Source organism: Cynocephalus volans, chromosome 2 (genome assembly GCF_027409185.1).
Source record: "Cynocephalus volans isolate mCynVol1 chromosome 2, mCynVol1.pri, whole genome shotgun sequence".
In the NCBI taxonomy this organism is placed as follows: Eukaryota; Metazoa; Chordata; class Mammalia; order Dermoptera; family Cynocephalidae; genus Cynocephalus; species Cynocephalus volans.
In genome coordinates this window covers 13,006,556-13,019,262 of record NC_084461.1, presented here as the reverse complement: position 1 = coordinate 13,019,262, position 12,707 = coordinate 13,006,556, and the positions used below count along the sequence as shown (strand labels likewise).

General features: G+C 40.1%; 1 protein-coding gene across 1 annotated transcript in view; it reads left to right on the top strand.

Moving 5' to 3' along the window:
- Positions 1-12,707, top strand: part of DNAH5 (dynein axonemal heavy chain 5) — a 222,492-nt gene that overhangs the window by 169,036 nt on the left and 40,749 nt on the right. Inside the window, exons 66-68 of the mRNA XM_063087541.1 lie at positions 9,558-9,801; positions 10,810-10,924; positions 11,419-11,609. Coding sequence (XP_062943611.1) covers positions 9,558-9,801; positions 10,810-10,924; positions 11,419-11,609 — 550 coding nt within the window. The remainder of the gene's footprint in view (positions 1-9,557; positions 9,802-10,809; positions 10,925-11,418; positions 11,610-12,707) is intronic.

The window sequence follows — 12,707 nt, the reverse complement described above, 5'->3', positions numbered from 1 at the left end:
TCATAAGTTACATGTATCACATTGATTGTTTTTATACAGACGGATGATGTAACTATGAGGATATCAGTCTCATTTTCGGCATCATTATTCTGGTCTTAAATTGCTTTATTTTTCTCATAAGTTTGTTCTATTATGAATTCTACTCATCTGCTGATTTGTTAGTTTTTCTTTCATTTGGTTCATTATTATGCTTTTAGAATATAAAACTAAAACTTTGTACTCAGATAACAAACAGCATGATCAATTCTTGTTTGTTGTGATGGGGTGTGATGTGAGAAGATAGACGTTTGTGACACTAGAGTTTCACGGTGCACCTTCTAATTATGCTCTGGATGCAAAGCTCCATGTCTGTATTCTCTACTTCTGTTTTACGGGATAACTTAACACTCAATGAAAAATGGCCTGGAATTTATAAACTTCCTTCTTCTGAGTCAGCGTTTTCTCTAGATAGCATATGAGGCTTAAGCAAAGGAATGCAGAGGGTTTTAATGGGGCTGCTATGGTGAAACTGCACGAACTCTTGAAGTTGCTATTGATTTTCTCCTGGGTTCAATAGCAATGAGGAGTTTAGCTTACTTTATGTCCCCTTCTACACTGACCTGAGGACTTAAGTTAAGACCACTGGCAAATCTTTGGAATCCATCCCTCCCGTTATCTTTACCTTTTCTGTATGTTGTGTGATGCTTGCCCTTCTGATCCCTCCTATGTGCCTATCTCCTATCCCCGCACCCCCTCCCCGCCCTGGGCTTCTTCCTTTCTCTCCCTCTTCCTTTTTCCTGAATCTTCTCTTTTTATTTTTAATTTTAGCACGTGAATCACAGGCTCGTAAAGTTGGAAGCTGCATTAGGAGCATTAAATCCAGTTTCATAAATTCACATGGTTGATTGACCTCGATATGGCAGATACTGATGCTATAGTTCCTATCTCAGACTAGCTGTTTAATGACAGCCTTCAAAATATGTGCTCACTTACCTTTTGAGTCCTGAGTTAAATCTCGGTGGACGGGGTTGAGGACATTTAGCGTTGCATACAATTACTTCAGAAACGACTGAGATTCTTAGTCAGCAGCATGTAGCATTCAGCAAGTGGGATCCCTGAGAGTCTTCTGGGCCAGGATCCCACCCTGGGCTTTGTTTTTACCTGTAGCCTTGGTTCCAAGGAGATAAGAGCCCTTGATGGCAGCTTGAATACTATCCTTGTCATTGGTTTTCTTATATTAAGCTGAGATGAATACAGTCTCCTTGGAACAAACTGATTGGCCTGACACTTCGGTGGCAACCAAAAGAAACAATAAAAACAGCAAAAACAACACCAGCACTGAGCCTTAATTGTGGCAGCAGAAGTTTAAGCACTTCAAGCTCCTTTGAAAAAACTTTTAACATCCTTGAAAAGCCAATATGGATCCACCTTCTTACTTCCTGGGAAAATTGAGTGTCTTGAGAAAATTACTCTTTAGCTATTGTCTCATTGTCAGAATCTGTTCCAAGCTCACAGTAAATAATTCTCACAAAAAGTGTAGCCAGAATAACATGACACTCTTTCTTTTATAATAATAGAGGGTCATCTTACCCCGAACCACATTGTAGTACAACACCTAACTTCTCTCCACTTCCCCAAAGTGAAGTCTCATGAGGCAAGAAGTGATTTAAATGCTGGATTTAATTTTGATGGGTTTTAAGTAGAATACGTTCTTCAGGAGGTGCGGTTTATTTATTTATTTTTTTCCTGACAGGTACTCTTGCCTCCGTATTCCTGAATCTCCTCACGTTGCTGAATCTTCTCAGCTTGGGTGGTGGAGAGTGGGCCTGAGTTAATATCTGGTGCTTTGGGGTCATTTCCTATAATCCAGTTATTCTATTGAAAAGAGCCCTATGTCTGTGCCTTATGGACACAGATACATAACATTTTTTGAAGTCCAAATTGCTCCTTTGAGTTCAGTGACAATCTAGTCTTTATGACTATAATCACTTCGTGGGTGATTATAAATACAAAATATCAATATAAAATTTTATATTGGGCCAAGGAGGGGTATTGGAAGCTAGGAAGATCCCACAGATAGGAGATGACATTACTGGATTTCACACTTTTCTGCTTCAAGGCAGTCATTTTATTTTATTTTTATTTTTAAAAATTAAAAAAAAATTTTATTAATTTTTTTTTTTTACATTCTGCAATGTTGTAGAGCAGTTGGGAGGGAGAGGGAGAGGGAAAGGGGGAAGGAAATGGGATGGAAGGAGGAAAAAGGAGGAGGGGCGGGATTGAGGACTGTGGCACCCCCCACATTCCCACAAGGGAGACTGGTGGACTTCCAGTGATGGCTTGGTCATTGCTGGGCTGGGTGCAGATGTCAAGGGGGTGTGGCAATAGCCCTCTCCCCCCATCTCAGCTCAGGAACCTGGGGCCCTTCTTGCTGAGGCTTGCTGGTCATCACTGGGCTGGTTGAGCATGGGAGTGGTGGTGTGGTTGAGACCCTTGGTCCCTTGCCACCCTGGCTCAGGAGAGCCTGGGGTGCCTCCTGCGGTGGCTTGGTGGTCATCACTGGGCTGGTTGCTTATGCAGGGGAGGGAGGGAATGGACAAGGCCCTTGGCCCCCCACTGCCCTGGCTCAGGTGAGCCTGGGGTGCTTCCTGCAGTGGCTTGGTGATTGTCACTGGCATGGTTGCACTTGTCAGGGGGGTGTGGCTGAGACCCTGGGTCCCCATCCTTGGGACTGCTTGTGGGTGTCAGGGGAGCATTGCTGAGGTCCCCGGTCCTCCTCCCTTTCTGGCTTGGTAGCCCAGGGGACTTCCAGTCCTTCTAGGTGTTACAGGTGTTCTTTGGTGAAATGATACCTTTACTAGTTAATATCAAACTTTGTCTCTGGTTGTGGGTACTTTGTTTTTTCTTTCAGTTCTGTGTTGGATTATTTGCTGTTCCCACCACTTAAACTCTGCATTGGAACTAATTTGTTGTCCTTTGCTTACTTCTAAAGTGGTGAACTTCCTGTGGGGACCAGTACTTGAGCCCTGTGGTTGGGCTAAATTGCTGCTTTGCTGCTGATTCCCTGGGGAAGGCTTTTTGTGCAGCTCAGGTTTTAATAGTTGACTTTGTAGGTACTTCTGGATCTGGTGAAATTGGGTGCACGTGGGTTGTATAGAAACACTGGTCTGGGCCTGAATCTTTTCATCAAACTGCATTTCCTGACCAGTCTCCTCTGAGTGGTCCTGCACTGATTGTGGGCAGATCAGCTGTCCTTGCTGTGCCTCAGTGTTCCACCAGTGGGCCTCTCTCCCCCACCGCCTATGCTCCAAACACTTCCCATGGAATGGGCCATGCTCTGGTCCCTTGCAGTGACTCACCAGCCTCTGAGTGGCTCTGTTTTTTCACTTGTTGTGGCTCCTTGCTCCTGTGTTGGTCTACAGGAACCCTCTTGGAGGTAGAGCTGGCCTGGGGGCCACCAAGCCCCTCTTCTCCCCTGCTGCCTCCAAGCAATTCCATCTGAAGGGCACAACTGCTGCTTTTTTGCTGGCTCCTGCTCTGTGCACTCAGCAGCTCAAGCCTGAAAGTGGCCACAGAACAAAACGGTCAGAGTGGTTTTTTCTTTCTCTCATCATGGCTTCTCCCACCCTCATGCACTCTGTAGGTCTCTCCTCCTCTTCCCCTGAGCTCTAGCGGCCCCAGCTTGGCTGTTGTTGCTTTTTAATAGTTGTAAATTGGTTGATTTTGGGGAGAGAATGACACTGGGGACCATCTACTCCACCATCTTGACTGGAAGCCTAAGGCACTCATTTTAAATGCATGTGCTGTTCAAGTTCACAACAAGGCTATATTCGTTTGTTTACCTGATGTACTTGTGAGCAGATTTAGATAGCCTGCTGTTGTTATTAGAAGAGGATGTATCCAGACTATTTTAAACAGGCAGCAAGCCCATAGGCCTCCAACTACTTTCCTTTATAGAAACCAAGTCTCTGAGGCTCACCCTCACCTTGATCCTAGTGAATAAGACAGAAAGAAACTCAAAGAGAACTATGTCCTATTAGGAGAAAAATATCAATATCGATCTACTTGTCACACAGTGCAAGGCCTTGGGGATCGTCATTGTTCAGAATACTGAATGAGCAAACAGGTGTGTGATTTCCTTTAGAGGTAGAAGGACCTGAACTTGGTGAAACTTGCATGCGAAGTAATTTCATAAAATCACTAAACAGACATCATTATCACCAGCTCACGGGTGGTGGAGGAAAAACTAATCTCTTTCTGAGTTCTCTTGTTTAATCCTTCTATTTTAATTACTTGTATAAGGAGCAAAAGAGAAATCATCTTAGGCAATAAAGCCTGGGTGATACTTTTAAAAATGAGAACTCTGAAAGGCTGCTATCCATTTCTGGTTTTTTTGATTTAAAAAATTTGGTTACAGGTGCAGTTTATGAACACAAATAATTTTAGTTTTCACTTGCTACTTTGTTAATCCAGTTACTTTTTGATCATTTAATTAATAAGTGCTATTTTCATGCAACTTTACTGAACCATATCTGTACTTTCTATATTCACTTTGGAATATTTTTCCAAAAAAAAATATTGAGCATTATCACAGTTTATGTAAAAATTTTACATTGAAGCCTTAGTATGTAGAATACAGAGCACAAATGTTCCCTCTCAATATGTCTGTCTGTTTATCTATGTATCTAAATGCTAAGAGATAATCCCTTTGGTGGGAAAAAGGCTTATACACTAAATTATTTTGATTCATTTTACCCCATTATATTAATTTTAAAAAGTACTATTTTCTTCTTATGTATTGGTGGAACTAAATTAGTACTTCAATAGAAATATGTTTAAATCAGCCATATCAATAAATATATGTCTAAAACCATATACCAATGTAGGTTTTCAATTTGATAATCTCAAATGAAAAGCAAACAATAATTGTTCTATTTTCTTTCTCAGATAATTTTTCTTTTGCCTGTAACTATAATCCTATTCTAATATGTGGTCACCTGTCTTCTATTTAATATACAGATTGCTTTTGTAATTTCAAGTAGAATTTTATATGTTACTATTTACTTTAGAGTATTTTATTTTTACCAGTTTCAAACTTTGGGGAAATGTACTTCTTAGCCTTATTTTAATCCTTTGGGATTATAGGTAGTTACTTTAAATGACAAATTTGTTTAATTAATGTTGTTAATGATGATATTAAATTGATTACAACCATCTCAATAATGTTCAATCTTTTTATCTACTTTTTTTTAAAACCAGGAATTGAATAATTTACCCCTTATTATAAATATTACTACTAAATGCATTTATTTTATTAATAATGGTTTTCATAAGCAACATGGAAGCATGATTTTAGCCTCAACCTCATGGTTGTCAAGTAGAGATGAGATGAGAATGTAGGTAGACACAGGTTTTGCAAACTGTTGAGGATTGGACCTTTCAAAAATAGCTAAGAGGGATCCCCTGAATGACTATGGGCAGAAAAGGGGGTGATGGCAGAGAAAAGGGTCAGCATGAAGACCAGCTGTAGTTAGACTAGTCTATGAGTGAAGAATTAAAGCCTAAATTAGGGCAATGGCTATGTAATTGGAAAAAATGGACAGAAGATAAAGGTTATTGTGCAGAAAGAATTGAGAAGACTTGGTTTTGGGATTTGACAGACCATGCTTTTGTCCTCGGTTGACGCAAAAGCATGAATCTTTAGCATTCTAAGTTCAAGATTAGAAAGTTCCTCTTTCTTATCCTGTTCAGCTACCTTAGTGTATACTTCCAACATAATACGTGAAATTCTGTAGACTCATTTATTTTGTGCCAACTTTTAACTTGATTTTTCAAGCTACTTATTTTCCAAATAAGCATTATCATCCTTCTCAAAGTTCTGCTGGAAATGAATCAAGGGAGGAGAAGGAAGGGAGAGACATATTTTGAGCAGCTGTCATAATCCAGTCACTGTCTTAGCTGCATTGCTGGTGACATCCTCAGGATCACTTTCTGAGCTGTCTTTATGTCCATTTTGCAGATAACAAAAACTGAGTAGTTATGTAGCATGGCCCAGTTCATGCAGCTAATACATCCTGGGAGTTCTGATTTAATTGTTTATCTTCCTGATGTCAAAACCATCACTCTTTCTGCTGCTTTACATTCCTTCCCTTAACTGCCTTCAGGTGGGGGCCTTTACAATAGTCATCTTTAGGGACTCAGAAATGATATTGATAGTGTGTGAAGTTTATGAAAATGACAATAAAAATTGTTTGAATTTTCTCCACTTACTATCACTTTATTTCCTAGTGTGAGAGCTTTCATTATAACTGTTTATGGAAAGGAATCTTATAGCCACTTGTCTTAAATGTCACTTGTCTGTACTAATTTCTACAGTTTCTAAAATTTGGCATTCTCATCTAGTGAACAAATGAATTAAAATAACCACTAAGGAAGCTTTCAAATGTAACCAGATAACAGATGGAAGCAAAGATGATAAGAGGAGATTTTGCTTGAGTTGCTACATCTCAAAGGACTAGGAATTGATATGTTTTGAGCTTTTGTATTGCTTGAAGTGGGAATTCTTTCTTTTCTAGAAGTGCTCAGACCCGACTCACTGTTCTCAGAGCATGAGGTGAGAGTCTAGTAGGGTCCTACCCACCATCACTGCTCAATCAATGGTGAATAACTGGCTGGAACATAAAGCAGAGGACTGTGGTCTTTTCTCTTTGCCTTCATGGTTCTCTGAGAGTGAGAATTTTCATGTCTCCTAGTTCATTACGTGTTTCAGCTTATCAATTTGAAAACAGATATAGTATTTCATCACTCATTCGACAGTATTAATTGAGTGCCTACTTGTACCAGGCTCTGTTCCAAGAGTTGGGGGATATATCAAAGAACAAAACAGACCAAAAAACCAAACTATCCACGGAGCATAACAAAAAAAGTAAATTATATGTTATGTCAGAAGGTGGTAAGGCTATTAAAAAAAACAGAGCAGAGTAAGAGGGAGAGCTGGGGAGTCAGGTGATGGGTTGCAGTTTTGAATAGGGGGTCAACGTGGGCTTCCCCGAGAAGGTGGCATTTAAGGAAGACTTGAAGAAAAGGAAAAAGCGAGTTATCTGGAAGAAGAACAGACCCGATAGAGCAACAGCCAGTGCAGAGGCCCTGAGGCAAAAGAATGCTTGTGTGTTTAAGGCCTGGGTCTCACAGTGTGGTGCCCAAACAGCAGCATCTACAACATTGCATCACCTGGGAATATGTTGGAAGTGCAAATTCCCAGGCCCTGCTCCAAGCCCAGTAAACAAGCTTTGCAGGTGATTCTAATGCACGCAAGTTTGAAAACCAGTGATTCGAGGAATAGCAAGCATGGGTGGAACAAAATGAAGGAGGGAGAGAATGGAAGGAAATGAGGTCCCAGCAGTGATGGGAGAGGGGGCAGCTTGGCAAAGCCTCCTAGGCCTTGGTAAGGAAGTTAGCTTTTATTCTGAGTGGAATAATTGGCCATTGGAGGGCGCTGAGAGAGGAGGTGTGTTTGAGCAGCATTATTCTGAGGGCTGGTCTGGGAATAGACTATGGGGGTAAGGAGGTAGGGAGACCTGCTGGGATCCTGTAAATTAGAAAAGAGGCCATGACGATAGACTGGACTACGGTGATGACAGCGGAGGTGGTGAGCATGTTGAATTATGAATCTGTTTTTGAAGTAGAGATAATAGGATTTGCTGATGAATTTGCTATGGGATTTGAGAAAAAGAGAGCGATGAAGGAGGGTTTGCAGGTTTTGGCCTGAGCAGCTGGAAGAATGGGGTTGCCATTTCCTGGAGGGGGAAGATGGAGGTCGAGCAAGTTTGAAGAGAGGCTCGATCAGAAGTTCCCTTTTGCTAATGGTGCTGAGTGGGAGATGTCTTTTAACATCCGAGTCAAGACAGTGAAAGGATATGTGACGTGGAGCTGAGGAGAAGCTGAGATAGAAATTTGGGAGTTATCAGGATATCAATAGCATTTAAGACAAGACATAATCCGTAGAGTCTTATGAAGATAAGTTTCTCATATGATCAAGAAAGTACTGAAAATGACTAATGGTATTAACCACTAAAGTGAAAGAACTTGCACAATGGTTAGCAGTGACAGTTCTGGCTGGGTCTGGCTTCTCCTTTTCCTTGATGTTGGTGTGAGTACTCGATCATAACAAAGGTAAATCGCCTAACTAATCATGTAGTGAATGAGTAGTTCCATTATGTTTTATATGATTTCATATAGTTCTTCATTGCATGACTTTAGATTTCTGGTTTTCTCAATAGGGTGTAGAACCAACAAAACCTAATGAACCATGTCCAAAATGCCCAATGGAGTATTTACCTTTCTGAAGCTGCTCTAGAAATTTGAGCTTGGTACCATATGTGCAGGTGGCTGCACTGAGTTACAGTTGGAACTGACAAAAATATTTTCTTGTGATTTTGCTGTTCAAGTTACCTGCACTTAACCCTAGTATATCCATATTATATTTATATGGAATTATACATTATTAATGCAGTGGAACTTAGGTAAATTGTCAATGGACACTGTTTAGAAAGATTTTCAAGTAAACTCTCCAATGCATCTCTTTCAACTTTTAAAATACTATTTACTCATTGTCCTTTCCATTTTTGATTCTTTTCTTTAGCTTCAAAGTCAGACTGCTTAAACAACTTGACTTTCATGTATCACGTGACTTGGTGCCAGAAGTGTATTTTCTCTGCTGCCCCCTGCCTCTGGGCTCCATGCTTCCTCTGGCTCACTCAGTGTCATGTGCATTGCTTCCTCCCCCTACCCTGGCCAGCCCCATATTTTCTTTCCTTCTCTTCCTCTGTGTCTCCCTTTCCAAGCTGCCAAGAAAAAGAAGTAGCTGATAAAGGCAAAGGTCTTCCAAAGCCTCGTCTCGCAGCTATCTATAAAGGTCTTTCAGAGAAGATACAAAACTTCACTTCTCTTGGAGAGAATCAGCACCTTTTTGGGCCAAGAGGATTTTTCAATTTAAGTGTACCTGCAATAGCAGTTCCGGTTGCTTGCCTAAGTTTTCAGAAAGTTGGTTTACACAGAATTCTATACTATTTCAACTAGCAAGTTTGAAATAACCTTGTTCAAACAATGGTGGAGATCTTTTAAACAAGAAACTAAATGGAAGTAAACTATTTAATCAGAGACATGTATTTTTGTCTTCAAATATATTTCACCTTAAAAGAAGATTATGCTTATATGTTAAATCTAATCAATTAGGAAAGATTTGACTTCAGAAAATAAATAGCTGATAAAAGGATATTGGTAATATTTTGGGGCAGATTTCATCTTGTTTGCCACCTATTCTTCTTTCTTCAGTTAATTCCACTCCTCCTTTTTAGACATCCCTATTTCCTGCAGTCAGGTATGAGAGTACTTCAAAATATTTGTGGAAAAATGAAAGTGAAAGATAATATCAGTCTTTCTGTGAACTTTTCTGTGATCCCTTGTTATGACAATTACAGGACAAGAGCTTGGGAGCAGGTGTGGAGGTTAACTGTCTAAGGAATGCCCCAACAATAGTTGTTAATTTAGGAAGAAAATATATTTATGTAAATTAACAGGAATTGGAGAAAGAAAGAACTCATCTTATGGAAGACGTAACTGCAAACAAAAGAAGGATGAAGGAACTGGAGGATAATTTGCTTTACCGCCTGACGAGTACGCAGGGGTCCCTGGTGGAAGATGAGAGTCTCATCGTTGTGCTGAGTAACACAAAAAGGACAGCTGAGGAGGTGACACAGAAGCTGGAAATTTCTGCTGAGACAGAAATTCAAATCAACTCAGCCCGGGAGGAGTACAGACCCGGTGGGTATGGTAATGAAAGACAAATGTCCCAGGAAAATGAAGCGAGAAAGGAAGGAAAATTACAGAAAGGAGGTGAAATGAGGAAGTTGTACCAATGACCGTGCAAAGTGGAGCAGCCATTTATGTTTTGTGGCATTTCTTTTGGGAACTGTTGAGTAGGATGGAGATGAAAAAATTTTAGAATGGTATGAATTTGATAGATGCTTGTAATTCATATTAGTTGGCACATCCTTTAAGGTTCTCATGAACTTATTAAGTTAGAAAGTAAAGAGAGAGTTTTGTTTTCATCTGACTACAAATTAGTGAAATCTGAGGAATCAGTGTAATGTTGTGGACTGTTCACTAGTTGTTTATTATTGGGTAACAATATGCCAGTATTTTGTTTATAGTCTTTGTAGGAAGGTAGTTCTCTGGTCTCATGGGAGATCTTCAGCCTTATCCGCCAATTTGCAAATCGGTGTCGTAAGTCAGTTCTAAGAGGACACTGCTGTAGAATTCAATTGGCTATCCTTTAGTAATTTCTCATCCCTCCTGAAAACATAATGGAAACAATGTCCTCTGCTGGTGGAGAGCATCGTCTCTGCAATGGCTTGATTTGCAAACTTGAGGCCAAGTTTAGGCATGGTTTCTTCCTGACCTTAAGAATGAGGTCCTAAATAACTACATCACTTGCTGGCCGTTTCACAGATAAGCTTTGAGATTCCTTTGGTGGTCTTTTCTTCCTATGGTAAAATAAGTAAAATATATTCACAAAGGTTCTAGAGATTCTAAAATGAGAAGTACTGTTTGATAAACATGAATAGCAGACTACTTACACAGAGCTTATCAATAAGAATGAAGTATATTCATAAGTGAGCATCGCTGTATTTCTCATTGCTGGTAGACAGCCACTGAAAAGACACAAAAATGAAAGTTGTCATTTTCACTGAGAGTTTAGGCTGATCTGTTAGCATGTGTCATTTCTTTTCCACTCTTGCAGCACAGACAACCTTGCTCTTTGTCTTTCAGTTGCTACCCGGGGCCGTATCCTTTACTTCCTCATCACCGAGATGCGCTTGGTTAATGAGATGTATCAGACTTCGCTCCGCCAGTTTCTGGGCTTGTTTGACCTTTCCTTAGCCAGGTACGTCTGTCCTCAGGAAGCCAAGCTGAATTCTATATCTGTGGACTAGAGATGACACTACATTTATCACTTCCTTTTCCTTTGTTAGTAAGAGTCATTTTTCTTTTTATTCTTAGATTAGTGTAATTAACCAATGTGTTAACAAATCATTCTGAGAAGGCATTTTATGCCTGGAGAAAGCTCTACTGACTATATTCATCCATTGATTTGATGCCTTTGGTTTCCTGTGTTTCTGTTAAACAAGAAAATTCCAAAGACATTGTTGTGAGTGATAACGCCCTGCAGGTGAATTGATTTAGACAATGCTGAGGATTCTGTTACATTATTTCATGTTGAGAGAATGCTTGTTATTTTAGATTTAGGAAGCTTATTCTTGATGTGTAAAAAGAAGAATTGGTTCTCTAAAGTTTCTTGTTTTCTATTACAGATGTTGTTTTTGTAGACAATTGAAAAGGGCAGTGGGATATGTCTGATTTAAATGCTCTCTTCTCCAGGTCTGTCAAGAGCCCAGTTACAAGCAAGAGGATTGGTAATATCATTGAGCACATGACCTATGAGGTTTATAAGTATGCTGCCCGTGGACTGTATGAGGAGCACAAATTCCTGTTCACCTTATTGCTTACCCTAAAGATCGACATCCAGAGGAACCGAGTCAAACATGAAGAGTTTCTCACTCTTATTAAAGGTCAATGTAATAATAGAAAGTATTGTACACAGGTGCAGATGTAGGAATCATTGTGAAGGCCCTTTGTGGTATTTTTTGTTTGTTTATGAAAATTTCCTTGCATTTCATTTAAGGTTGCATTTACATGTGATATTTTATCCATTTATGAATGAAAAATAAATATTTACTGAGAACCCACTGTGTACCAGGGCATAAAATAAGCATTTGGGAAGTGTCAGTGAACAAAAACCCTTGTACAGTGTGTGTGTATGTTTTTGTTCAGTAACATATATATATTTATTTGGGGAGGATCCAGAAAAATAAGAAAATATTAAGTCAAATATGTAGTATGTGGGAAGATAGTAAGCACTATGGGGAAACAGAGCAGGGTAAGAGGATGAAGAGTTGAGGGAGGATGAAGAGTTGAGGGTATGTGGTGTGGGGAGGTTTAAAACTTTGAATAGTGTTTAATGGGATCTCTAATGAGGGAGGCCTTCCTGAGAGATTGCAGGTGAGCAAAGACTTGAAGGAACAGGGGTTCTGGCCATGGTGACATCTAGGGGAATGGTGTTGAAGGTAGAGAAGATAGCATAGAGGCCTCCAGTAGAGTGGGTCTTGTGTGATGAGATAAAGCAAAGCCACCAGGTGGCTGGAGTGGAAGGTGAGTGACTGTACAGCTCATCCCAGGTATGGTTTATTGTGTAGCTGTTGAAGTATTACTCACAGCCAATTACCTTGGGCCACTGGAACCATACAGCCCAGGGGAAGGCTGGGAAGCATGAATTTGCAATCACATTCTTGAATGTCTGGAAAAAATATTTAAAGTAATTGTTTGTCTTAGTCACTTTGCGCTGCTGTAACAAATTACCATGGACTAAGTGGCTTACAAACAACCAACATTTATTTTTCACAGTTCTAGAGGCTGGAAGTCACAGAACAGGCTGCAGCAAGGTTGGGTTCTGGTTAGGGCCCTCTTCTGGGGTGCATAATAGCTATCTTCTCATAGCATCCTCTCATAGGAGGAGCCGAACAGAGGAAGCAAGCTCTCTCATGACTCTTATGAGGGCACTAATCCTACCTATGAGTTCTCCACCTTCATGACCTCATCTAATCCAAATG